Source organism: Motacilla alba, chromosome Z (genome assembly GCF_015832195.1).
Source record: "Motacilla alba alba isolate MOTALB_02 chromosome Z, Motacilla_alba_V1.0_pri, whole genome shotgun sequence".
Taxonomy (NCBI): domain Eukaryota; kingdom Metazoa; phylum Chordata; class Aves; order Passeriformes; family Motacillidae; genus Motacilla; species Motacilla alba.
The window spans coordinates 41,721,228-41,748,509 of record NC_052046.1 but is presented as its reverse complement, the minus strand read 5'-3'; the positions used below and the strand labels follow the sequence as shown (position 1 = coordinate 41,748,509).

At 37.9% G+C, this 27,282-nt stretch overlaps 1 protein-coding gene across 2 annotated transcripts in view; it reads left to right on the top strand.

Moving 5' to 3' along the window:
* Nucleotides 1-21,231, top strand: part of LOC119695461 (leucyl and cystinyl aminopeptidase) — a 51,063-nt gene extending 29,832 nt beyond the window's left edge. For both annotated transcript variants that reach the window (XM_038124011.1, XM_038124012.1), the window contains 14 exons: nt 1,669-1,789; nt 2,457-2,611; nt 2,924-3,037; nt 6,552-6,683; nt 9,409-9,540; nt 10,679-10,839; nt 13,358-13,446; nt 14,149-14,329; nt 15,037-15,193; nt 16,569-16,753; nt 17,409-17,570; nt 18,401-18,541; nt 19,512-19,593; nt 20,573-21,231. In XM_038124011.1, the coding sequence (XP_037979939.1) occupies nt 1,669-1,789; nt 2,457-2,611; nt 2,924-3,037; nt 6,552-6,683; nt 9,409-9,540; nt 10,679-10,839; nt 13,358-13,446; nt 14,149-14,329; nt 15,037-15,193; nt 16,569-16,753; nt 17,409-17,570; nt 18,401-18,541; nt 19,512-19,593; nt 20,573-20,704 (1,944 nt within the window). In that variant the 3' untranslated portion in view covers nt 20,705-21,231. The remainder of the gene's footprint in view (nt 1-1,668; nt 1,790-2,456; nt 2,612-2,923; nt 3,038-6,551; nt 6,684-9,408; nt 9,541-10,678; nt 10,840-13,357; nt 13,447-14,148; nt 14,330-15,036; nt 15,194-16,568; nt 16,754-17,408; nt 17,571-18,400; nt 18,542-19,511; nt 19,594-20,572) is intronic.
* Nucleotides 21,232-27,282: the final 6,051 nt, after the last annotated feature.

Below are 27,282 nucleotides of genomic sequence, written 5' to 3'. Positions count from 1 at the left end.
CATGCTCTACAGTAAAGCAAATTTAGGTTGACCTCAAATCTGCATTTAGTCACTTAAATACAATTATTTAATTTTGTTTTTCCAAAGGTTCCAAACATCAAAGAGTAGGTCCTGCTTGAGCTTTGTCCTTTACAAGGATATGGCTTGTTTCTATAATGTGTGCAGTTAGAGAAACTAAAGAAAAAATGTGGTAATGTTAGTAGAGGCTCCTTAATCTTATTTTAGAAAGTGCGGAAGTTTCATGTAGGCAATGACTTTCATGACTTGTTAGCAGAAACTGCCCCTTTGTGGTGAAATGTCAGAAGTGCCTATGTACCAAGAAAAAGCCAGAGGGAATACTGCTAGTAGCATTGTAGAAGGAGAAGGCCTCTCTTTATTCCAATAAATAAACACAAGTCAAGATGCAAGACAGGCTTTGATTCTGATCTAGACAAATATTTCTAATGAAAGAGGAATAGAACAGGTTATTATGTTTCTTTTTTTTTTTTTGCCTTGCGGCTTTAATTCAGGTCTGTGTTTGAGCTGTACACTGGTAAAATTGTACAGTCAGTTCTTTGAGGCAGACAACTTTTTAACTTAATCAGAATACTTCTTATCTTTAATTATTTTTAATTTATTATTAAAAAAATACCAATATTTTAATCTTATTAAGAGTACTTGCTACCTTGAAGGGAGAAAGTATAAGAGTACCAAGTAGGGCCAGAGTTTTAGTAGGTCTAAAGTAGACTCATCAGTGTCTAGCAGGCCAAGGAGGTCAGTAAAAAGGAAGCATATATTGGCATTTCCCAGGAAATACAGACTCAGAATGCTTCCAGCTATTTGTGGTTGGGAGATCCAAAGAATTTGAGCTTCACACAAAAGTTTATTGTCATTAAAGCTTTAAGGTAATGCAGAGCTGAAGTAAAGTTGCTTCATGCTTATACTTTGGTACTCTAGGAACACTAGACTGGATTCTTTTTTATATGTGCTTCATTCAAACTCAAAAGGTGACCTTTTCCATCTGTTTGAAGCGTCATTTGTTGAACTAATTTATAGCACAGCAAGAGTGACTGCTTTTTTATAGAACTATAACATGGTTGTCCACATATTTCTTAGTGTAGGAAAAGGGTGTCCTAAATGTGAATGTAGCTGTAACCTAAACAAAGGTGTTTTCTTGATACAAACAATTTGACATAAATAGAGGGAGACTGTAACCTCCCAATTTTTATATAAATGCTTCTTACATCATGTCTAATGTGGCCATACTTTAGATAGGGATGAGGTTTATGCCATTTTTTTTTGAGACAGAATTTCTTGCATATTATACTACTGCTATCATACTAAAAATGCTATCACAGACTAAAGATGGGTTGAGGTGTACAGGGACAGTCACTCAGTAACTCATGAGGGATTTTAAAATTGTGTCATGTAGACCCTTCTTGGACACATTCCTTGAATTGTTCTGGCATACACACAGGACAGTGTCCCTGTATTTTGACCTGCTAGTAAGCTCTAGTAAGAAAAATCAGCTTTTTATTAAGCAGGTTCATAACTAGTCCATGTAATTTGTGTATGTACTTGCAAAAATGTGTCTTATCTGTTTCAGGAATTCCTGCCAGCTTCTCCTTCAATTCTTAATCTTTTGTAGCTGTAAGTTTCAAAATATTTTCTCTTGTCTGTTTGGACTAGGTATCTGTCTATGCCATACCGCAGCATCTAAACCAAGTTGGGTATGCCTTAGACACAGCAGTGAAGCTTCTGGAATTTTACCAAAAATACTTTTTTATGAAATACCCTCTTGAAAAATTAGGTAAGTTCTTTAGGGCTTTTTTTTTTTTAATTAAAAAAACAAAAACAGAAGAAGCTCTGATCTGAAAAATGCATGGGAATTTTTATTTCTTAAAAAAGTATTACATTATTAAATAAATCAAAAAATAAATATATTAATAAATATATGTTTGTCTGACTGCAAGTATTAAGTGAGTCCCAAGTTGTAAAGCTTTTGTGAGCGTTTGGAGACAGATTGCTTATATTTGTACATAAATTTACACAGAAGAATATATTTGGTGTTACTCAACTTAGTAGTGAGGAAATTCTCAGTCTGTGAACTATGTTCACAACTGCAAGATCTGCAGCCTGACTCCTCTGCATGCATTAGTTTGACTGGAAAGATAGTGAAATGCAGTCTTTTAAGACACTACTTTTCAGTAGTGTACTTTTCTGACCATCTCATTTCCATGCTGCTTTTGCTCATGCAGGATCCATAGGCAGGGTCTTGTTAAAGTTTGTTTCAGAGTACTGCTAGAGAAACATCATTATAAGTCTATGGGGCTTTTGTACTTGAGATTTGAGTGTATGTCCACACTGCAGGGTTTAAATAATTAAATTTTTAATGATTATATCATATAATAGGTAGGCTTGAAAGATAGGATTGGTTAAACTAGTAATTTTCAAAATCTTCTTTAAATCTTTTCCAGATCTGGTAGCAATTCCTGATTTTCAGTCTGGTGCAATGGAAAACTGGGGCTTGATCACCTTCCGAGAAACAGCGCTCTTATTTGACAATAATACTTCTTCAGCAAGGGATAAAAAGCTAATAACTGCAGTGATAGCACATGAGCTTGCCCATCAGGTACTAGTCTGGGAAGATTATTTTTTTTTCTTTTTTAATGTCTTTGTTTTTAAGTGCAGTTCTGTCCTTTAATTCACCTCTCCCCTCACTGTGACTGGGTAGTGCATTGTATCTGTAGGTGTATTTTCTGCAGCACAACAGGCGGAGTTCAACACTCATGCCATGCTTAAGGAGTTGTTGCTACAAAGGCTTTACTGTGGTTTTGACTGACCTTCATTTTACGTTACCTTCATTTTAGATAAGGCAGAGAATGGATGGAGTACTTCTCATTTGATTTTAATTCTAAGAAAATAATGATGTTTTTGTTCTTAGTGGTTTGGCAATCTGGTAACTATGGAATGGTGGAATGATCTCTGGCTGAATGAGGGATTTGCCACGTTCATGGAATATTTTGCCATGGAGGAGGTTTTTCCAGAATTACGTTCAGTAAGTAGTTTCTGTAGTTACATTTACAGTACCTTCACTAGTATCTGTTTTTAGTGCTGCCTATAAATGGCTGATACTTATAAACTGATAATAAAATTAATTTTGGGCACCACTGAGATCATGCTACATCTCTGCTTTGGCATTTTATTATATTGGACGTGGCTTTGAGAAGGGTCCATTGTTCCTGTGGGTTTAAATTTTTTTTTTTTTGCTTTTTTTGGTAGTAATCTACAGGCAGTCTACTGTGTTTTGTGAAGGTTAAAGTATTCTGTGCAAAATAGCAAGTGTTAAAACATGTAGATGTCTACATATCAAATTATAACTTAAAATCTTTCTAGAAGAAGCGCAGACATGTTGTTGAACAAGTTTGTCTACTTCTGCTTTTCCTAATAGACCTAGGAGGCTTTAAGTTATTAAATATGCCTGAGATTGCAAGCAAATGAAAGAAACACAGTTCCCAGTTGTGGTATAACCACATTTATTCAAAGTGTACATAGCTTTATAATATTTTCACCCTTGGGTTAGAACAGCATGAGCCTGGAAAGCCAATACTATAATTGTTAATAAACTTGCTAACCAATAATATTCGTGATCAGTTCCCTAATAGCAGCATCAGACTTTTCTCTTAAAGATAAATGATTTTATAATAGTTCTTTCTGCAAACTACTGTGTACCTCTGACTTGTTACATTTTAAAAAACGTTGTTACATCTCTGGTGACTGAATAGTCTTTTATTTCTAACTAAATGCTCTTTGTTTTCTCAAGTACAAATTCCCTTTGTTTTCTTTCCCCTTTCTTTTTTTACTCAGTATTGCAAATTACAGTATGTGTCTGCATAACCAGTACATGCTTTTATATTCTGATGGTTAGGCCGCTGAACATAAGAAAATACACATGGTAAACATAACATAATCATCAAAAGTGTTATGAGTCCTACTACAGCAAAGCCAACTTCATGTTTGACCCAAGGTCTAAAATTAAATCTTCCCAACCAGGAGAGTAGGTGAAAGGATCCCATCCCTGGTTTTGCCACAGCTCCCCAGATAGCTCCTTCAATTCAGCTCCTTCAATTCCTGGATGTTTTCCTGAATGGATTCGGAGTGGTCATACAGCAGCACATTATCTTGGAAATCTTCATGTCTGTGTCCTTGGGCTAACATTTAAAAGTCTATTGCTGCTCTATTTTGCAGTGTTGCATGACGTTCTGAGTCAACATCAGTTAACAATCCTGTTAAAGCATTACTAGTAGCATTAGTTTCTTTTGCAAGCCAACAACCTAGTTTATTAATTGTGTTTGTGGCATGTGCAGTATCAGTAGAGGCAACTAAGGAGCTGAAAAATCTCTTTGCACTATTCCAGAATTCAACCTCGGTTACAGTCAGGGTCAACTGACTCAGCATCATGTTTATTTTGCCTTGTCATAGTGTCCATTTAGTTAGAGTTTTGAGACTGGCGTGAAACACAGTCAAATGACCAAAAGTACATGGACCTCCCACTGCGTTACTTAGAATTCCTTTCCATGCTCTTTTGCCACATATTGAATATTTTACTAGGCATATTATTGGACAGGTCTCTGTTGTGATTTGTTAGGGAGTGGTAAAATTGCACCAGGCAGAAGCATTACTGTAAATGCCACTGCCACTTATATGTCAACCCTTGTGTTGTCTGCTTTTGGACCATTAGCATAATTAAGGTAAAAACACACAGGAGCTTTAATAGAGCCTAGTACATCCAGCTCTTGAGGCTGCAGGGAGACAGCAGGGAAGTTATTTACTTTTCTCATGCCTCCATTAGCAATGCCCAGGTACCATCCCGCAGACTGACCAGCATTATACCACAATGATCTATGCTTACCTGGAGTTGTACAATCATGTGGAACTGTTTGGTTGTATAATTTGTTCTGTTTGTTCTCTGACAAATGAAAGCCAACTAGACACATTTGAAATGGATCACTAGAACTGGTCATGGATATACAAAGGGGAGATTGGTTAATTGCTTTGGCTAATGTAAGGATTCTGATAGCATTGAGTTACACTTAATACAAAGCACTACTCCTACAGACACTTCTGTTTACATATGTGGCTGAAGGATAGAATCTTTCTGATACAATAATGTAGTGATTATTTACTAACTCACTCAGGTACTAAGTGACCTAGCTTTTCAGACAGTGGAAAACATGATGGATTCAAATTTGCTGTCTCTTTTCCAATGAAAGGATATCAGCTACTGCTATAAAATTTTCTTGTCATTGAGAATAACAGGCAGATAAACAATGGTTACTGGAATTAAATGTAGAGGGTAGCGAAGAGAGTAATTTTTCATTCTGGATAGAGATATCTCCAAGGAGAGGACATACCTGAGCCCTGAAGTCAATACGTAGGAGTATTTACGTGATTTGCCTTAGTCATGGGATTAAGCACCTGATTCGTACTGACTGTTTCCTGTCTGATGATAGCATTCTTCTCAGTATTCTGGAGAAGTGCGAGTTTGAGTTCTTAAATCACTCTTACTATTATTAAGAAACTTGAGTTGCTAACCTGGTCCAGTAGAATTCTTTTACAGCACTGGATGTTTTAAAACTTCTTCATTTGGCCTAGCTTGGTTGTTCATTTGGATTGTCACCAAAAGTATGTAGCCATTCTGCTTGTTGGGTGCATACATGCTGAGGGTGGGACACAAAAGTAGTGTCCTTTTTTAACAAGGATGTATCTAACATCTGTGTATTTCATTCCAAAAGCTGACCAGCTGCCTTGCTGAATATCTCATTTCATTGTTTGATGGTCCCAGAATGTGTTTTGGTGAAAATAAAAGACATTACCCAGAACTTCTCCATTCAAGAAGAATAGCCTTAACATTTGAAACTTTAAAAGTTATTTTTATTGTATTTCACAGAGGGTTTTTATGGGTTTGTTTTGTTGTTGTTGTTATTGTTGGGGTTTTTTGGGTTTTTTGCCTTGCTTGCCTTGATGAAATGAAATGGAGAAATACTGATATGATCAGCTTCTTTTCAGTGTTTGGGGTTTTCTTGTTCTGGTACCAATGTATTAAAGTCTAATATCGTCATTCTAGAAGAAAAGAAGTAAGGAGATTTTGGTATTCACTAGATAAACTGCTGTTTACATTTTCCCAAACATTACTATAATGAATAATTTCTCTAGACTTCATGACATGAAAGTAATATTTTTGTATTCCCTACCTTCTGTAAATGAACTGGAAACAGCAGTGAAGTTGAATATGAAATTTGACACTCACTTATTTAGAAGGTGAATTTTTCTCTAGTGCCATTCACACACTTGCCTGAGACAGGGGCTTAAAGGTCTGCATAATGATGCAAACTCAAAAGTGAGATTCCATTGCTAAAATGTGGCAAGGAAATAGTAGCTTTAAAAAATTATATCCTGGCAATTCTTTTACTGCCTAAAGCAATAGAGGAGCAAAGCAGAGACAACTTTTACTTTTCTGCTAAACATGTACATTTCAGCTTCCTAAACACCTAAAAATTTTTCTCTTCCAGGATGAAGATTTCCTTAATTTAATTTTCAAGGCTATGATGAAGGATGCTTTGAATTCTTCACATCCAGTCTCTTCTTCTGTTCAGTCTTCAGAGCAAATTGAAGAAATGTTTGATGCTCTTTCTTACATCAAGGTAATTGTAAAAAATATTCCAAAATATTTGGAAAGTGATACATTAGCTATTGAAAATATGAATGTGGAATCACAAGTAAATAGGCATGTATTGACAGACCTTTGGAGGTTATTTACACCCAACTCAAACAATGCAGGATTTCTCAATAATGTTTTTGAGCATCTATTTAGCATTTAATTAGGAAAATATTATGTATGTGTATTTGTTGCCTTACTTGCCATCTTGTTCAGTGCTTGAGCACAAAATATAACACTCATGAAGACGTAAGAGGGGAACCAATAGTTGAAGCAACACAACTAGTTAGGCATATATTCTTGTGGTAGCAGACTGTAACAAGTGATTAAAAAAAGAGTGAAAACAAACCACCAAAGTAATCACTCAGTCTTATACTCTCTCTGGTTTAAAAAACCTCCAGTATTTTAGAGATATCCTGAACTGGAAGCTTGCCTCTAAATGCAAATTATTTTACTGCATGTCCTGGTTGTCTGAAATATTATTATTTCTAGTGTCTAGTGAGAGTTGCGTGTGAGGCTTATGTTGTTAAAGCATCTCAGTGCCTTGATTAAAAATGCATGAGAGAAGAAATACCTGCATATGCAAAATTTCTATTCACATTGTCTCTGGTTTTAGATACCACATTTTGTTAGTGTTGGAGGAAAGCCTTTTCTTTGTTTATTTTGGATTAGCTGGCATTTTTTCCAGCACTGTATTGTACTTTCATCTAATTAGAAATCATGGGGACAGCTATTTTCTGCTAGAAAATAGTCAAATACTACATCTTCTCTGCTCAGTGGAATGCAGTTCCTATGACAGTCTTTATTTGTTTCCTTTTGCAAGTCTCAACTGGTCAACATGTCTGGCATCCTTGAATAGTCTGAGATGCCAAATAGACTTAGGGCGGTGATATGCTTCCATTTATTTTGGGCTCTGCTCTCTCACCTGCAAGAACAGAATATGTGTGATTTTCAGGTTGCCTTGGTTGCCAGATGAATTTGGATTCTCTCCTTTTATCAAAAGGCATGGCTCTTGTTTTATGCTTCAGAGGTGCTGTCTCAAGTAATTCCCTTATTGGTGAGCTTCTGGAAGCTATGCATTTGCACAATCATATCTGTAGCCAACTAACTTTAGAGATACAAATTCCGACAGTCTTTGACTGATTGAAACTTCTCTCTATAATTTTAATGGAAAAGTTTCCTAAGTGATAGGATTGGAGTTTCAGTCAATTAGTATAACATTATATTTGGAGAATTATTTTATTACTTCATTGCTACTAATAAGTATGTGCACATTTTGAATAGAATTGTACTAACCTGCACCTTTAAGAGCTGACCAAAAGAGGTTTTGCACGCTGTCAGAAATAGTGTTTTCACAGCTGCTTTCTATGTTTCAGAGGATGCCATTGCATAGCTTTTCATTCATGCATGAAGTTCTTCTATTACACTATTCTTGTCCTTATAGCTTAGATAGAGCTCTTGGTGATTCATTTGAGAAGACACTTGCAATGTAGTCCCTGACAGGCAAAGGGTAGTCTGTCACTGAATTGTACAACGTAACTTGTTCTACTGGACTACCAACTGACACAGATTAGTAGGTGACCTCTGCATTGAACTGTCTTGAACAGAAATAATGGTACAATATTATTTTTAGTCCAACTGTTTCGCAGACTGTCAGTAAACCTAGCACCCCTGTGTGGGACAAAATCCACCTGGAAGGATATGACAGTAGGAAAAACAAAGAAGCAGAGCTGTAGGTCAAGTATAGATGCATATAGGCGAGGAAATTGTGGCTGTATTATTAAAAACTATAGTAAGGGCTATTCCTGACATTTGATGAGTAGTGAATAACCAGGCAGCCTTCAGTTTCAGATAAGATGTTACTCAAATTCCAGAACTTGAGACTGGAATGTGTGAGAACAATGCATTATCTCTCTAAATCTTCTCCTTTACTTCTTGTTTCTTTCCTGGAAATTGTACCAAAAATATAAAGTGTACCTTTAAACTATTCTTGATCTATGGCTGCTTGGCTGCTCCTCTGTTTTCATTTCTACAGAGTGGAAGTCCTCAGGCAATTTACTTATTGGTGGCTTGCACATAGAAACATTCACAGCCCTTTTGATACTAAAACTATACTTTCTGGTTTTTTCTTTACAAGACATGGCTGTATTTAAGCACATCAAAATGTACTTGTTCTTCTGCAGTCAATTCCAGCCTAGGAAGTGTATCTTATATTTTTCCTGTATTTTTTGGTTTTTGATATAAGTGCACATCATATGATTGTTAAACACTGACTCACAAGTGCAATTCTGTACCATACAGATGAGTATTGGTATGAAGAATGGCAGCCAGCAGAGACATATCAATAAGAAGGCAATATTTTTCAGATTAGGATAATTGGGAAAAAATGTCAAATTCTGCTAGTCCATTTTGTAATTGTAGTTTGAGCCTTTAAAATTTTTTTTTTTTTTTTTTTTCCAAAGCAGCTGGGAAAAATTTTCAAAGTACATTAGCCTTTTCTGTAAGTGTATTTGGAGTTTATGAAATAGCAAAAGAATATTTTTCCAAGGAAGCTGAGTGTAAAGGTAATTATTTGAAGGATATTATTTGGAATTAAATATGCTAGCTTCTGACTTACTTCTGTACTGTGAAAGAGGTATAATATGCATATACTTCAAAAAGTTCTGTAACTTCAATTTACTGATTAATTTTCTTTTTCTTTCTCCCTAAAGGGAGCTTCACTTCTTTTGATGCTGAAGCATTATCTCACTAAGGACGTTTTCCAAGCTGGCATTGAGGTATACTTGCATAATCACAGCTATGGAACTGCCCAGAGTGATGACCTGTGGGACAGCATGAATGAGGTATCTGTCTTGGACACACTGTTCTTCTTTTCATTTTTTTTTTTCCCTCCACTTCTCTAAGAGTATCATAGGGGTTTTTTATTTGTTTATTTCCTTATTGATGAAAAAGATAGGATAATGGACTTCAGGTAAGTACTCTGAATTTTTTGCTCATCTTATTCCAAAGTTCTTTCATATAGATAGGGAGATTACTGAATCTTCTAGGGCTACGTTGCATACCATCCCAAAAAAGTACTGTGAGTGAGTATGTACTGCCCTGCACGTCCATCCAGAATGGACGTACCCTCTCTAGAGTTACATGGGTAGTGTGTTAAGACCAGAATGTAAGTAATAAAATTCAGGATAAAATTTACTTTCAAGGAATAGCTATATCCAGCCTCATAAAGGTCTTGGGGTACTCTCTACTTATGTAACTTTGTGATAGCTTCTGATTTAACAAATGTGATGAAATTTTAGGAAAGCAGACTGTACAGGCAGCTCTCAAATTATAAGGCAGGCATAAGGCTATGTCTGATTTTAAAACGAGTGTGAAGAGGTAATAAAGCAAGGGCTTGGGTAGAAGAGAGTGAGGACTAGAGTCAGCAGTGCTGTGGGAATCAGAGAGGCCAGGGAAAGGAGGGTGGAGAGAATGCAAGAAGGACAAGGGAAGGACTGAGGGTCCAGGGAACTACAGGCCTGTCGGCCTGAACTGAGTGCCAAGGAAGGTCATGGACTAGATCATCTTTAGTACCAATTCAGGGCACATACAGTACAGCCAGGGAATCAGGCCCAGCCAGCATGGATTCAGGAGGGACTGGTCATGCCTGACCAACCTGGTCTCCTTTTATGAGCAGGTGACCTACCTGGTGGATGAGGGAAAGGCTGTGGATGTTGTCTACCTGACCTTCAGCAAAGCCTTTATACTGTCTCCCACAGCATTTTCCTGGAAAAGCTGGCAGCTCATGGCCTGGGCAGGTGCACTCTTTGTTGGGTTAAGAACTGGCTGGATGGCCAGGGCCCACAGAGTGGAGGGAAATTTACAGGTTCTCTGTCAAAGTGATTGTTTCCAGATGCAAAATCGTGCAACCACTTATTTGGTAACTTAAGAAGAAAGTTAACTGTTCTCCATTTGCTTTTTATGTTATGATTGTTTTTACAGATTACCAATGGAACACTAGATGTAAAAAAAATGATGAAGACTTGGATTGTGCATAAAGGATTTCCTTTAGTCACTGTTGTCCGAAAGGGAAAGATTATTTCAGTACAACAAGAGAAATTTTTGTATCGTGTGGAACCAGAAAATTGGACATCAGATGCAAGGTTATTACCTTCTTAATACCTTTTATCCATTAAAAGCAAGCTGCTGTCTTAAGCTTGTACATCTTACTGACTTGTATTCAGGCCTTTTAGTGTTTCCTTTGAAGGCAGGTAGTAACAGAGAATTGAGCACAAAACTTCACTCATCTGCCTGACGGTCCATGTCTATTTCCACTGAAGCAACTGGTAAATATTGGTGACACCCTTTGTAATCTGAATTTCTTACATGCATTCTTTTCCTGAAGCTTTTAAGCTTGACATCATAAATTGGTTTTCAATACCAAAAGGCAGATCTCATAAGTAAAGGTTTCTTTACATTTGAGAAAGTTTTGTGTGTTTAACAAGACTCTAAAGAAAGGCAAGCTGCAGAAGTTACAGATGCACGTATCCTACTTTAGAGCCTCTGCTTCTGACTTCCAAAATTCAGTGGTATACCTTGGGATTTGCTACAAGAAGGTAGAGAAGCTATAATCAATGCTTTCTTGGCTTCAAAATTTTAAGATGACACTACTACATCACAACAGAATGTACAATGATAGAATGTACAACAGAAGCAATATCTATTGTACAAAAACTTAAAAGGAAATACATACACAAATAGTGAAGAAGCAAAGATGTGGCAGTTGATAGTTTTAAAATTTTGTTTACTGCAAATGTAACTTACCTTATGACCCTCAACAATGTCTTCTAACAAAAATATGTAAGTGTGAATTCTTTTGATATTTTGCTGGTTTTATTCATTTTTTTTAAAGTTTTAACAGGAGCTAAGTCCATTGCATCACCTTGCAGAGAAATAGGTCTGTGAAAGAAATTTGTCTCTTGAAATGTAGGAATATAGAGGGCTCTGTTTTATTTTGTTATGTGGAGAAAGAAAAGCAATGTGGGGTTGGAAGGTAAGGGAAGAAGAGAAGGATTTTTAAGCTAAGTAATTTCTGTTTCTAGTTGATGTAAATTTGGGGCGTGTATGAAAAGATTTAGAAAAAGGGCAGTCTATGTGAGACATACATAGAAGGGATCCCCGTCACAATCACATTAATATGTGAAGCTTCTTTTATCCCACTTAGATTTATGTTTTTCTCTAAATAGCCAAGTCCTTATCATCATTATGAGCCTCTTAGTATTTGTTCTTCCAGCTTGCAGTTCACTTAAGAAAGTCTTTGTGCTATGCAATGAATTTTGGTTTCTATGCGATGATTTGGAATTTGAGTCTTGTACTTGGATAATTTTTTAATTTTAGTTAAAACTTGTAAAAGATCATAAAAACAATGTTGGACTCAGGTAAAAATCATACTGGATGAATTTCTGATGCAGCCAGGGAGCTACTGTCTCTATGATTTTGGACTAGGTACTTAGCATGTTGGAACTGGGAAAGAAGTACTGGGAAAAATGGAGTCCATCAGGGACTAGTGCAGTTTAAGATCTTCATCAGTGATGTACACAGTGGGATCAAGTGGTCCCGCAAAGAATTTGTAGATGACACCAAGCTGAGTGGTGCAGTTGGTGTGCTGGGGGGAAGGGATACCATCCAGAGGAATCTGGACAAGCTCAAGCACTGGGTCCTTGGTCAGGCCAACCTCTGGTATTGACACAGTCTGGGGGATGAACAAATCAAGAGCAGCCTTGCAAAGGAGGACTTGAGGGAGTCGTGGTACTGGACACAGGCCAGCAGTGTGCATTCACAGCCCAGAATTCCAGTTGGATCTTGGGCTGCATCCAAAGCAGCATGAACAGCAGGGGAGGGAGGGGATTCTGCCCCTCTGCTCTGCTCTGGTGAAAGCCCACCTGGAATCCTGCATCCAGCTCTGGGGTCCCAGCACAGGCAGGTCATGGAACTGCTGGAGTCCAGAGAAGATTGTTTTTGTCAATCAGATGGACATAACACCTCTCCTGTACAAGGACAGACAGACAATTTGGGCTGTTCATCCTGGAGAACACAAGGCTCCGAGGAGACCTCACTACATTCTTTCAAGTACTTAAAGGAAAGATGGGGACAGATTTTTTAGCAGGTCGTGTCATGATAGGACAAAGAATAATGGTTTTAAAATAAAAAAGGGTAGATTTAGACTAGATATGAGGAATAGTATTTTTACAATAAGGGTGGTAAAACAGTGGCAATGGTGGCCCAGAGATGTGGTCGATGCCGCATCCCTGAAAACATTCAGGGCCAGGTTGAATGGGACTCTGAGCAACATGATCTAGTTGAATATGTTCCTGCTTATTGAAGGGGACCTGAACTAGTTTACCTTAAAAGGTCTCTTTGAATCCAGTCTCTTCTATAAAATTTACCCATTTCTCAACACGGTGGGATTTAAAAAATAATTTCTGTACATGCTGTGTATTTATTCTTTCATCATATTCTGATTATATAAGTTAGATTTATACTTTATTATTCTACTCAGCATTCAGTGATTCTAGTATTATTAGTATACAAAATTATATAAATTAAATTGCATTAAAACAAACTATTCAAGGGAGATAATGTGTATATAACATGTCAGTAAACATTTGTTTTCCTTTGCAGTTACCTGTGGCATATTCCTCTCACTTACATAACAAATAGGTGCAACTTCACCCATTGCACTAATGCATATTTACTGGATCAGAAGTCAGGTATGTGGCTAAAAGCTTTGGTAGCAAGTTACTTTAGTGTTACATGATTTTTCTGAGAGCACCCTTGAGTAAGATGTGAAGCCGAAGACATACAGGGTACAAAATAATTCCAGAGATCTGGAGCAGGAGCAGAGCACTGCTGGTGTTGTCATCATCAGAGATCTGGTTCCTTGTAGCATTGTGTGTATAAATACGTGACAGCAACTGGAATAGAATCATAGGTTTGAAAAGCCTATGCTTTTCATCACATTGCATACACACAATCTCTTAAACTGCATGTTCTTTAGAGAACAAGTTATGTGAAAGTTGATCTGCCAGTTTGCTGAAATCTTAGGAAGTAACTTTCCACTGAAATATTTATTTTATTTAACTGTGTAGGAAAATACTGTATTTGGAACTGTAGGTGGGGCTGTTTGAAAGAACAGCTGGACAAAAGGAGAAAAATTAACTCATGCAACTTGGGGCAGGCTGTGATAATGTTCATTCAGTCAGGTGTAGGAAGGATGAGGAAGTACAACCTCATTTTTGAGGAATTTTTGAGCTGTCTTTTAAAACCTTCTTACTGGCTTTTCCTTTGTCATTATAGGGAGAAATAGTGGGAAAGAATTTACTGTCTCTCTGGTACTAGTCTACTTCATAGACTTTGATTTGAACAGTTGTTAAATGTTTGTTTCGTCTGATAACATACTGTCTGTCCACTAGCTGTCATTGAGCTTCCAGAAGAGGTAGAATGGATAAAATTCAATGTGGACATGAATGGCTATTACATAGTACACTATGCTGATGACTGGAAAACGCTGATTGATCTCTTGAAAAAAAACCACACTGCTCTGAGTCCTAAAGACAGAGCAAATTTGATCAACAATATCTTCAACCTTGCACGGTAAGACTTCTTTATTGGATAAGGCATTTAATATGTGTTTCAAGTTTTTTCCAAGTTAGAGAAGATCAGGTTTAGTTTCTAGAGACAGCTGCTTTAGAGTAAGGTCAATTCAGTATTCAATAGTCTTGTTGGAACTGTTCATGGATGCTCTAGATATTATCTCCCTCTTCTTTATAACATCATCTATTTGTTTGGATCACAGAGAGCCAAATGATAATTTCCATTTCTGGAAGACACTGTTTTCTTTAGTGTCCGATAATCTGCCTGCTAACTGTTTTCCTGTACTCTAGTGCTCCACTTTGGAAAAGTAAGTTACTTCCTTCTTAAATTTTGACTGGTGCTCTCTCATGTGTTTCACCACCACTATCAGAAGCAGGCGAGGCAGAACATATTGGATCGTCTCTTTGGAAACTGCTATTCTATCTGAGTACCCTTATTTATGATAAATATTTTCAGACATCCTTGCCACACTTCCTTACCTGTTTTCAGTTTTTGTTAACTGGAGGCATGTTAGTGGCCATTGTTGCTTTGTTGTAATCTTGCTGAAGTTAAAATAGAAAAAATACTACATGTAAATTGTTTCTTATGTCACCCCCTCTATTCACTTATCTCTCTGTTAGTGTAATGGAAGGCATCACTTCTGATTTGTTTCAGAGAATGCTTTTGTTTTGTAGTCCATTTTAATGTTTGTGTTCTTTGACCCATAGTCTAGGGAGAGAGTCCTTGGAAAAGGCCTTTGAGTTGATTGATTACCTCAACAAAGAGACCAGCACTGCACCACTTACTCAAGCTTTGTTTCAGCTGAGTCTTATATACAGCCTTTTAGACAAAAAAGGTGAACAACAACTGGCAGCACGAGTCATGGTATGTCTTTGTTTTTCATAAATGATGATTCTAAATAATTAGCTATAATGTTCTTTATAGTTACATTCTCTTTTTACATGTTGACTGCTAAACATATTCATTAATTTCACTAAGTTGGATGGTGATTCTAGAGAGTTGCTAGTCTTGCCAGCTTTTTCTAATGGTCTCTTACCAAAATACTACATTTTTGGACCAGCTTCTTGCCCTCTCTTTCCCCTGTTTCAATACCATACCCATATGCCCCAAAATGTGTTATAGAGAGTGTGGTGCAGTAGTGTCTGGGGCTATCTTAAAGTGCCCATACACGGCAGTTTAGTACAAATATGTAATTAAAAAGATTCCATGTACTTTTCTTGTAGAGAAAAGTTTTTTCCAAAAGTTAGAGTAGCTAGAGATCATAGATCTTTGTAGAGAGACAAGAGAAAAAACTGGAAATGTTTTCTGTAGAAATAGAAACACAAGGATGGTTGTCATTGTCCTGTTCCAGTTGTGTAATAGCCTAAACACAATGTAGTTCTACAGACTTGACAGTGAAATCAATATTTTAAGTTCAGTTCTTGTTGAACATATGTCTTTCATTTCTCTGTTTACCTTCTTTTTATGGAGCTTCTTCTCCCTATTCACCTGCTGCTTTAAATGACCTTTGCTGCTTTGCAGTGTAAAACATCAGTAAAGGGACTTAGTCTGTAAGAAAAATTATTAAATTATTACATAAAAGAGCAGATGTTTTTTCTTTATGCTAGGAAGGGATAATTAGTGAGTACATAAGGAAACATAAGGAAAAAAAAGCAGTTAATTTACCCAAAGTTGTTACGTATCTGCTATAAACAGCCAAAGCTCTAGTTTACAATGCAGTGTCTATGCAGTTTTATTCAAGTTCAGAATTTTCAGCTGAGCTGTGGTAGCTGATCAGGCATCCAGCTGTGGTTTTGGCAGGCTACAGAACTACAAAACTGAAGGATGCTCAGCCTATAGACATACAAAAGTTGTTTCTTTATGCTGGGTGAAGGTGTATTTACTGTGACTTGGTGAAGTTAAAAGCAGTTAAACATACAGAAGTTCTAGTGCTTTGTGATTGTAAGCTGATTACAAGCAAGTCTGAGCCAAGGCTCAGAGAGGAGTCTTCAGTTTCCATGTGCAGTTTAAGATGTAACCTGGCCCATCTTTCAGATTTATGTGATATCTGATACTTATTCCTACAGTTAAGAAATAGCATGCGTAAGTTGGAATAAATAGATGAAAAACACTGTGTTTAGCATCCACAGTTTGAAAGCTGAACCTTTTTTTTTTTTTTTTTTTTTTTACTTGAAACTAATTTTATATATAGAAAATCCTCTTGGAAGGGATTAGCTATCTAACTAACTTTTTCTTCTAGCATAGGATAGAGCACTTGCTTGGAGATAAAATGGATCAACAGCACTGGACAGATGATGGGACTCTGTCTGAACGAGAGCTTCGGTCAACACTGCTGGTTTTTGCCTGCACCCATGATATAAGAAACTGTAGAACAACTGCTGCTAAGATGTTTGAGACATGGATGAAGTCTAACGGAACAGTAAGGTACCACAAAAACTGAGCTTCTACTTCTTTTACCTGTCTGCTTTCCTGTTACATTGCCACCATTATACTTGGAAAAAACACCCCAGCAGCAAACAGAACAATCAAAAAAAAACCCCACCACACCACCACCACCAACTTAGGACTGATAAAGAATGTGATTCTGTCTTTACTGTTCCATGTGTAGAAGTAATTGCTGTTTCACAATGATAGGGTGACTGTGCTAGACTTTGTCTCCAGTCTCATTTAGTTTAACTGCAAAACCAGCCATAAATTTTTCTTCATCTTTATTTCCTGAGCTGCATGCTGAAAGAAGATTACTTAGTGGCAAAGCCAAAGCATACGTTTTTATCATGCAGAATTCCTTCTGCTGTGGATTCATGTGCATTTTGAGCCATAGAAAATTCTCAATTTTGTGTACAATTTACTTTGTTTTCATATGACTAAATGATTTGCTTTTTCCCAGTGACTGAAAGTATTAGATTGACATGAATTCAGTAATGCCAAATCTTAACAATTGCTACAGAATCAAATTGCTCCAAAGAGAGGCATCTCGTTCAAGTTAATATTTTAATTTTTTGCCTTCTTTCTTTACTGAGGTGAGCATTTTTGTACCCCCTATGTTTATTTGTTTCGTTGCTTTTGTTTTTCCCTGTAGTCTGCCTAGTGATGTTATGAAAGCCATATTTGCCATTGGAGCCAAGTCTGATGATGGCTGGGAATTCCTCCTGAAGATGTACTTCTCTTCAGTTTCTGAAGCAGAGAAAAGCAAAATGATTGAAGCCTTGGCTAGCACAGACGATGCCAGAAAGCTGATCTGGTATGAAGGAACCAAGAAGTTGTATGCTGTGTAAATTACAAGTGATAAAATCTTCTTGGAAAAGTGCATTTCCTTTTTTCTATTGTTGAAAAAATTTCTGATTGCTAAAGAAAATCCATCCAAATGTTTTAAACAGGCTTCCATACACACAAAAAACCTGATATTTGTCACTTAAAACTTATGTAACAGAGCAGCACAAAAAAACCAAATTCTGAATATGCATAAAGAGAAGAGAATTGAACTTACAGGCTTTGCACTACTGGTAACACAAAATTTCAAGTTTTGCAGTGAAGGTAGCAAAATTGCAGGCTGCTCTGTAGAGCCTTAAAAGATTGATATATCTTTATAATCAAAATAATAACTAGTTGAGGTATATTTTTTGTTTGGGTTTTTTTGCTCTTCTTTTTTCCATTTCTTTCTTTGGCTGAAAATTTTGACTTTACATTATGTTCCTGTCTGTAGACTGAATCTTAATACTGCATGGACAACACAAACTTATCCTGCTAATTTAGTCTTCAGCTTCCCTCTCTTATGTCTTCAGTGTATCATTTTTCTTCTACAAGTTACTAGAATTTACTTCATCTTTTCCAACACCAATGAAAATTCAGGTACTTGGATTAGAGCTAAGATCATTCTGACTTCTGGAAATTAAAGCTAAGTAAATAGAGTTGTTGTAATAAAATGTAACATTGATTTCTTCCAGCTGCCAGAATTTGCTTGCTTGATGTATTATATCATCTTTTCCATCTAATTGAGGACTTTCAGGAAACCCATGTGAACATATGGATGATGTTTTTTTCCTGTCTCTTTGCATATGCTTTGTCTCCTAGGCTAATGCAGAACAGTCTTGAAGGAGAAATCATCAGGTCACAGGAGCTTTCACATATCATAGCAACTGTTAGCCAGAGTTTGCCTGGATATTTGCTGGCTTGGGACTTCGTCAAAGAGAACTGGGAAAAGCTTACACGAAAGTAAGGCTTTTCATCCAGCTGAAATTTTCAAACTCACAGCGGCAAACGCACCTATTTCTTTGTTTCAAACAAGACAATAAATATGAGCATTCATATTATAATTCTAAATCATGTTTTAAAATCAGAGTTATAAATATAACCTGCTATATAAAATTTGAACTCTCAAAAATCATCCTAGAGCCTCACAGTAATTCTGAACAATCTTGATCTTAATTTTTCTTGAAAGGTTGCTGTCGTTAAGATGATTGGTTCAGTTGAAAGACATTTATGTGAATCAAATGGATTCAAAAGGACATCTGGGGAAATAATTCAGCATTTATATTTTCTGAATTGCCCCAGCACTCCTAAAACCAAGTAACTGAAATATCCCACTTGCTTCAGAAGTATGTTGTCTTTTGCTGTCCTTGAAGGGTACCCAGCAGGAAAGCTGGCCCCCCAAGTCTTCAAAAAGCCAACAGTTACTAGAAACCTCTGTTTCTAAATCCCAGCTTTGATTTTAAATAGTTTCATGCTACTTGAAAAGTTTCTCCTCTGTGAAAACTTTTGCTGTCACAAGCTCTTTATAAACAATATTAAAGAGTTACCTTGCTTGAAAGAAAACCTCGTTGCAAGTTCAGTTCTGGTAGAGCTTTAGAACACATACGTACCACAAATAGAGATCTTGATATTCACTGTGTGGTGTCCTCAGTTCTTTACTATTTGATCTGTGATAGAAGTTTGAAAATTTTTCATGGTTTCTGCTCTGATGTTACATTTTAAAGGGAACAGGGAACTAGAGGCTTGGATTTCTAAGAACATATATTTCTTTTGAAAAATAAGGTATGTAATTGTAATGTAAGGTATTGCATTAAGTGCTTTTAATATTTTTGAACTACTAAATAAAAAAGTAGAAATAGTAGAAAAGAATGCATACATATACCAAAACTATATCTTAGTGTCTCCTAACTGACAATGTTTGTTTGTCCTACAGGTTTCACCTAGGCTCATATACTATCCAGAATATTATTATCTGGTCAACTTCTCAGTTTGCAACGAAGGCACATCTGCTTGAGGTTGGTGGCACAATCTACCAGAAAGGGGTATTTTCTAGTGCCAATGCTGTTTTCATTTAATTGAAGTATCAGGAAAACACATGTTCACTTGTTATTTATATTCTTGACACCCTATTGAGAGTATGTATATCAGTTGCTTTCCCTATTTCACACATGGTAAATATATGCATAGACACTGGGAGATTATATACCGAGTCTGTGATAGAGTTGCATTACAGAGTTGAACCCAGTTAGTGGTTTATACTGTTGTGATTTCCTGTACACTGGAACACACTGTCTCACAAAATAATGATTTGATCTATATGTAATTTTAGTCTAGATTTTGTGAACAAGATTTTCTTTCTGTATCTCTGAAATGTGATACTGTGCCATAAAAATTGCTTTTTGCAATAACTCCGAAGAGTTATTGTGGAAGTTGAGTATCAATCAAGAGTTGTTTAACAGCTTTCAGAAAGCTCTGTTGTCTTCCCTAACAAGGCTGAAGTTAATGTCTCAAGAATTGTTTATGGTTAGTCTAATGTTTTCATTCAGATAATTTGGTAGAGATCGGTGTTAATGGTTTGATCTATAATATTTTAAGTGTTAGCATTGACAGTTGTAATGATGATTGGATGTGGGGGCTGTTCCAGAATGCTGAGGAGGGTTTCTTGCAACAACCAATTCTTTGTCACAGAATAGCACTCCTTTTCCAGAAATCTCCATTCTTTCTGTTGGCTTTGTGATACAGTAAATTAATGTCTGTTTATTGGGGAAATGACATATTGAAACCAAATGAGTTATTGCTGCTGTATCTGTGAAAAATGCTTTCCTTGCATTTTGGGAAATCCTTTGAGAGGTTTGCTTACTGCAAAGACACAAACAATTCTCAAAAATAGATTTCCTGCAACATATGTATAGCGTTTGCTGCTGAACCTATATGTCTGGCTAATGTTGATTTTAATTAAGATTTTCTTTTTCTTTCTTTATACTTGCTATGCAGGTCAAGTCATTTTTTGAGTCAAAATCTGAAGAGAGTTCTCAACTGCACTGTGTAAAAGAGGCAATTAATACAATTCAGCTCAATATCCAGTGGATGGAGAGAAACTTGGCAAAGCTACAAGAACTGCTGTAGTGCATATAATACTGTGCTGTGTCAGCCATTTAGGAGCTCTGTGAGCAGTTAACTGTGTTTCATTTGCAAAAGCCAGGGTGAAACCAGGCATCACTGCAACATTGCACTATTAAGGAAACTAGATAGCTCAGGGCATGTCTCAGATAAATTTTTATTTTCCTTGAAGCATTTTGAGCAATATGTAAGTATTTACCCTGAAACTGTTTTCATCTATAGACCAAACATCTGCACAAATGATTAAATATAATTTTATATGTGAAACTTATGCCCTTTCCTTTGGAGTTCTGTTATAGTTTCTTGGCAGAGTGTTAATACTGACAGTCACGTAAGAAAGAGAGAGTTACCATGATTTCTTTGCAGATTGCTCATTGAGCAGTAGATTTTTTCTTAATGCAAAACTACATGTGGTTTCCACATTTGTAGATACAGAAGCTGTTGTGAAACAGAATTATATTTCAGATATGTAAGTAGTAGTGAATGTTATAAAGTTCAAGATGTGAAATAAATACAATTCCAATTCAATTTAAGTTCTGATTTTTTATTTTCATGGTGTTCTTTAGGAATTACACATTAAAAAAATACCTTATGCTAATAATATACAATTTGATGTGTAAAAGTGGCTGGATGGTAATATGGAAAAGAAGAAACATAGCAAAACCAAGCATTTTAGAGATGGGATTTCCAGAAACAGTGGTGTGGCTTTGGAATTTGTACTCTGAATTTATCAGATAGTTTTGAGAATCTCATCATTAATTGTCAAACTTTAATTGATTTTGCAGTATTGGTCTGTGACCAGTTGCACAGAATTGTATTTTTCAGGTTAGTTCATCTGTTAGACTGATACTGATTTCTGCTCTTTTGACTCCTGACTTTCAATTTCACCACTTGTTGCAAAACATTTGCAGTTGATAGATTAGTCAGTCACTTCATTTTTGTAAGCTTCTGGTCTTTCATTGCCTGATAACTTGCAAATCACAGTGTAATTTGTCGTCATTCTCTCTTCATGGCATTAGTTTTTGGAAAGCTTCTAAAGCTTTTGTGAGACAAATCCTCAAAATCTTTTGAAGAATAGGAGCTAAAACCTTAATGTGCAACACTATAAAGATGCAATGCCTGCAGTGCAATCTATGTCTTTCAGAAGTGGTGAAAAAAAGCCATTTTGGAGTTACAGTAGATATATGTATACACAATACATTCAAGAGTAAACATACCTTTTCATCTTTTCATTTCACTACCAATGTATCTTTTGTGGATTCATGCAAGCTGATTTAGAACTGTTAAATTATGGAATCAGAATTGCAATTAAGTATATTCTTGGGGGTTTTATATTGTCATGTGTTTTTACTTTGATTCCTCCTGTATTTTAAATCTTTCAAATTCTATAGAAATATTATTTCCATCTTTCAATATTTGTGTGTGTGTGTGTGTATGTATATTTACATATACACACACACACACACACACATATATATATATATGCCATCTTTTTAGTCACTTCTTAAATGAAATTAAAAGTCAATTGTAAACTTCCACTTTTCTATCTCTGCTGTCCCCTTACGTGTTTTACATCATTCCTGGCCACAGTATCGAGTCTTTAAAAATTTAAAATCCAAAGTGTGGAAGAGTATCCCATCTTCTCCTGATTTCTGCTCTGGAATTTTAAAAATTGTCACTACTCTGTAAAATGCTTTAGTGACAACTATGAAGCAATAACATGGAGCTGAGTTTTAGACAGGAAAATGTACCAAGAAAATCTGGAAAGCTGGGGAGGTTTTTTTCATTTTACCATTTGTCGCATATGCATACTTTTGTTATGTCAGTTGTAGAGGTTTTAAAAATTTTTTCTGTTAGTGATTCTCCAGCCCTGTTAATAAGTTGTATTGGAGTCAATTCCTCCTTCTATGAGAAATGCTTAAATATAATTCTCCTTTTTTGAGTGTATTGGGAATTGAAGACTGAAATGTCTAAGACCTGGTGCAAGGCAGACTGCCTTTGCTGGCAGAGTTCATGTTGGACATGGTAGGGCATGTAGGTGAGGGGTGAGGGTCAGGAAAAGGGTGAGGTGTCAGTGCAAGACAGGAAGCAGAAACCAGTGTTAGGAGGGCTGTGAAAAACCCTCCAAGGGAAGGTGTGCACTGTCACTCCACCCTGAGAGCCAGAGAGAGTTGGATGTCCTGTTAGCTGGATTCTGGTTAGAGCTAATGTGAGTGTGGCTGATAAAGCTTAGCCATAGGTGCACGACAAAAATTTGAACTGTTCAAGGTAACCCGGGTAATGCAGGATTATGGAATTCTTAGTATTAACTAAGTAGTCCTTAGTAAGTGAGAGTACCACATAGGACACCAAGTATTAGGGGCTGTACAAAATGCAGACTAATAGGCTGAAGGGTAGTAAGCAGATGTTTCCTTAGATGCCTTAGGAATTGACTTAAGGCCAGCCTTAGCAATGCTAGATGGATGACTACAGAATTTAAAGATAAAGCAGGATTCCAAAAAGAGGATGCATCATTGGGGCAGGGTTCATTTGGGAGTGAAGGGCCATGTGACAAACCAAGCTTGGCCACTCCCAGAGGGATGTGGCTCCCACATTACCATCAGTGCCTGTGATGCTATTGGCACAATTGTTCAGCAGCATCCTTTCATTGGTGGTGCAGCTTCTCAGCTCAGAGGCTGTGCAAGGACAAAGTGGCCACACAGGGCTTGATCCTGCACTTGATATTGTCTTTTACCTCCTCTTCAGTTCCAGATCTCCAACTCCATTGCTAAATTTCTGTGGTGGCAAGAGAAGAAGGCTGCTCACATCAGCACCTGCAGCTGCAGAAAGTGTTCCAGAGAGCAGAAGGCAGAACCCAAGGGTACTGCCAGTGTGGGCACTTCTCTCCCATTGCAGCCAGCAGCAGGGATTTACCTTGCTATTTCTTTCCATTCAGCATCTTCAGCCTCTCTCATACAGCTTTCGTCCAGCTCAGAGAACAAGTCATGAGGGATGTACTGCTCATCCTACTTGGTCCTGAGGATGAACTGTACCCACTGGAATGGGGTGTCTGGGGATAGAAGACAAAGCTCCATCCTGTTACTGTGGCTGTCATGCTCACATTTAAAGTGGGCATCAGATGTGCACCAGTTTAGCCATTATTATTGGGCTAGGTCCTTACCCCTAGGTCTGTGCAGGCTTGCCCAGAGCCATGGAGGAGAAACATCTATTTCACCTCTGTATAAGGATGGACTGCTTTGTTCCCCCACAATTCCATTTTAAAGGTAGGATCCATCTAAGGAAGCTGTATTTAGCTAAATTACACACTTAAACTGCCCTATATTAAAAAAAAAAGTCTGGAAAAAGGTCATCTTGCTAAACAATGCCACTTTACCTCACAAGAACAACTAACCACAAGGACCTGCCTGCAGAAGACCTTACATAGTGCCCACATAGCTCCCAGGAGATTAGTGAGTGATATGGATTGTTGCAGTAGTAATCCTGCTCTGTTGGAGCAAGGGCCTCCTCTTTCTGATGTTTCCAGCTATGGGGTTCATGATGCCAGTGGTTGTGCCTGACCAGTGGTAGCTGCACACCCTTGCACAGGATTCAGAGGTCTGAAAAAAAGTAGCATTTGCTCTTGATATTGGGGAGCCAGCTGATGCAGAAACCACAGTTAAATCAGTGCATCCATCCAAGGAGGAAATACCAACTTCTCTTGATTTCATTTTCACTGTATCCCCTAATGGTGCAGTCCTGTCCTTTCTTCGAAGTCCATTTTGCTCCAGTTTTGCAACAAGTGTTGGCAGCAAGTGTTCCTGAAATTATGAAACCTATTCTCAAATTTTAGCTTTGGCTGAACAACTCAGTTTTGTTCATGACTCATTTAAAAAAAACCCTCATTTTTTTTTTAAATCTTTGCATGGCACAAGGTGACAAGATCAAATCAGCCCCATGATAATGAACTCAAGAACAAAAAAAGAAAATCATAGACCAGTGTCTGCAGCCATCACATCATTCTTCTGACCTCTTCAAGTTAGGAGCAACCCTTGTGAGAAATCCAGCTATGAATTATCCAGCCCTGTGGTGAAGGCTCACACCAGAGCTTCTGGGGAGGTTTTCCCCCTTGGTTTAAAAGCTGTAATATTTTTTAAAGCCTGTGGAAATAACTGTATTTATTCATGTAGTGTCACAGCACATTTTGCTGCACGTGCTGTAACACTGTGCAGTAGGTGTAGCGACTTTGTGCAATAGATAAACCCACAACAGTGGTGGCCCTTCTACCTGGCTCTCAGCAGGCACCCCCTTTTGACTTGTCATACTGCATATTGAAGGCATTGCTCATCATTCCCTGGTTAGTTGCTGCCTGTTCATCTGTATAGCCGGGGGAAGGTACAAGCTGGGGTTGGGTGTGTACAGCTCTCCTACGACCTCCCAGGCATCATCCACTCCTGCCTCCATGCAAGTCCATTAACCATCACACCTTGGCATGGCTTCTCCTCCAGGCACAGTTCTAAAAGCACAGGCTTGTAGTTTTTCTCATGTCCATATAAAACACCCTATAGTATCACCTATATTGAATGCAGTGGAAATCTGAAAGTATTTATTACAGAGGGAGAGGCTGAGAGTTTCAGACCAAAAATAAATTTCCTGCCCTGTTCCTAAGGGGGGAAAAAAAGGAGGAGCCGGGGGAATGGGGAATTTCCAAACTGGGGGAAATATCAAAACAAAGCAAACCAAAAAACCTGCAGTTTTGACCACAACAACTTTCAACGTGCAGGCCTCCTTAGATCACACGTGGCCATCCTACATGGGATGAGGCCATCAACAACAAAGGCCCTCAATAATCTGTTAGGGTGAAACTTGTGAAATGCTGCCAACATGATGTTCTGGCTTCCCTTGGTGCAAACACACTTTCCAGGGAAAACCTTTATCCTATTTTTCTCTTTTTTTTTTCTCCTTTTTTCTCTTTTTTATCTTTTTTTTTCTCCCCATCTTTTTCTCTTTTTTTCCTCTTTTTCTCCTTTTCCTTTTGCAAAAGCTAAAGACCTTGAACTCATGCCCACTTCGCCTGAAATACCACTGCTGGCATGGCATGAAGAGCATTTCTGCCTTAAAAGCAAAAGAGCTACAGCAACAAACTCTCTTTTCCCCTGTAACCAAGGCAGGGGAAGGGGATTACCAAATTCACCAAATTCAAAGAAACAAAAATCCAGCCTCATCTCGCACTCTAGTCAAGCTGCAGCCTGAAGGCGGGCAGCCTGGAAAAGAAGGCATGCTAGGGAGGGATTGGTTGCCTGCAGTTCAGGCTGCAGTGGACCACAACACTTTACTTCTGGGGCCTGCTGATCAGTGCCAAAGGCCCACTCTGTCCTGCCCACACTCCTCCTCCACATGTGTGTAATGGCCAACGGTGACTTAGTTGCTGTAGAAATAAAGTGGCCTATTTTCACAGGTAGCCATGTGTGCAGTTCCACTCATTCTCCTGTGTGAGCCAAGGCCTCCCTAAGCTGGGATTTGCAAACTGCAGCTGTGGGCAGGCAAGTCAGGCCCAAAGGGAAAGGGTTCCTCCAAAGGGCTGGAACTGCCCACTCAGAGAGGAGGGCAAGGATGCAGTGTAAAAAGGGAGTGGAGGTTCTAGGGGCTTCCAGGTCTTGGGGACAGCAGCTGGAAATGCAGTGTCTTAGGCTTCTGACATCTGATCCTTCTGTGTGTGTGCTGTATGGCACACAGGGAACTTGAAACTGGACTCTGGATATCTGGACAGGAACCTTCCCTCTCCTTGGTCCTCCCTGAACTTCATCAAAGGAAAGCTAAGAAAATTGTAATTTGGTAATCAAAGAGAGGAACTTGATGGCAGTAACTGAAATGGCAGTCCAATGCACAGCCTCTGCTGTACCTCTCTAAATAAGGGTAAACTGTCCAGCAGTCCAATGGAAACAACTAAATAAACAGGCTCAACAGTAAAGGGGTATGGCTTCTTGAAGGAAAATGACTTTTAATTAGAATTCTTCATAGTTAGTTTCTAAAAATACCAAGAGAGCTTAGGCATTGAGACTTTTTTTTTCTTGAGGCTTCAAGTTACATTTGTTTAGTTGATTTTTCAGTGTCAAGCAAGGCAAATGAAAACCATTACTCAAATTGTTTTTAAAAATCAGAATGTGTGTTGCTTTTAAATGTTGCTGCAAAATTGGTAGGATTTTTGGATGACAAGTAAAATCTTGTATCATTGTCACAGTACTGGTACAGATTGCCTGCCTAAAGAAGCTGTGGATGCCCCATTCCTGTTACCATTTGAGGCCAGCTTGGATGGGACTCTGAGCAACCTGGTATAGGGGAAGGCATCCATGTACATGGCTGGGGTTTGAAACTAGTTGACCCTTAAGGTACTTTCCAATCCAGACCTTTCTATGGCTCTACATTGCCCTTCCCCCCTGCCTCCAGAGGCCAGCACCACGCCCAGAACATGGAACCAGTCCCTCTGTGACATCAGCTCCAGGGCCAAGGGCACTGTGGCAGTGCAAATTCTGTGGGCACTACGTTGGCAGCTGCACTGGAGGCGACAAGCTCTCTCTCCTTGCAGCTGGCTTGTGTCTCTGACCACA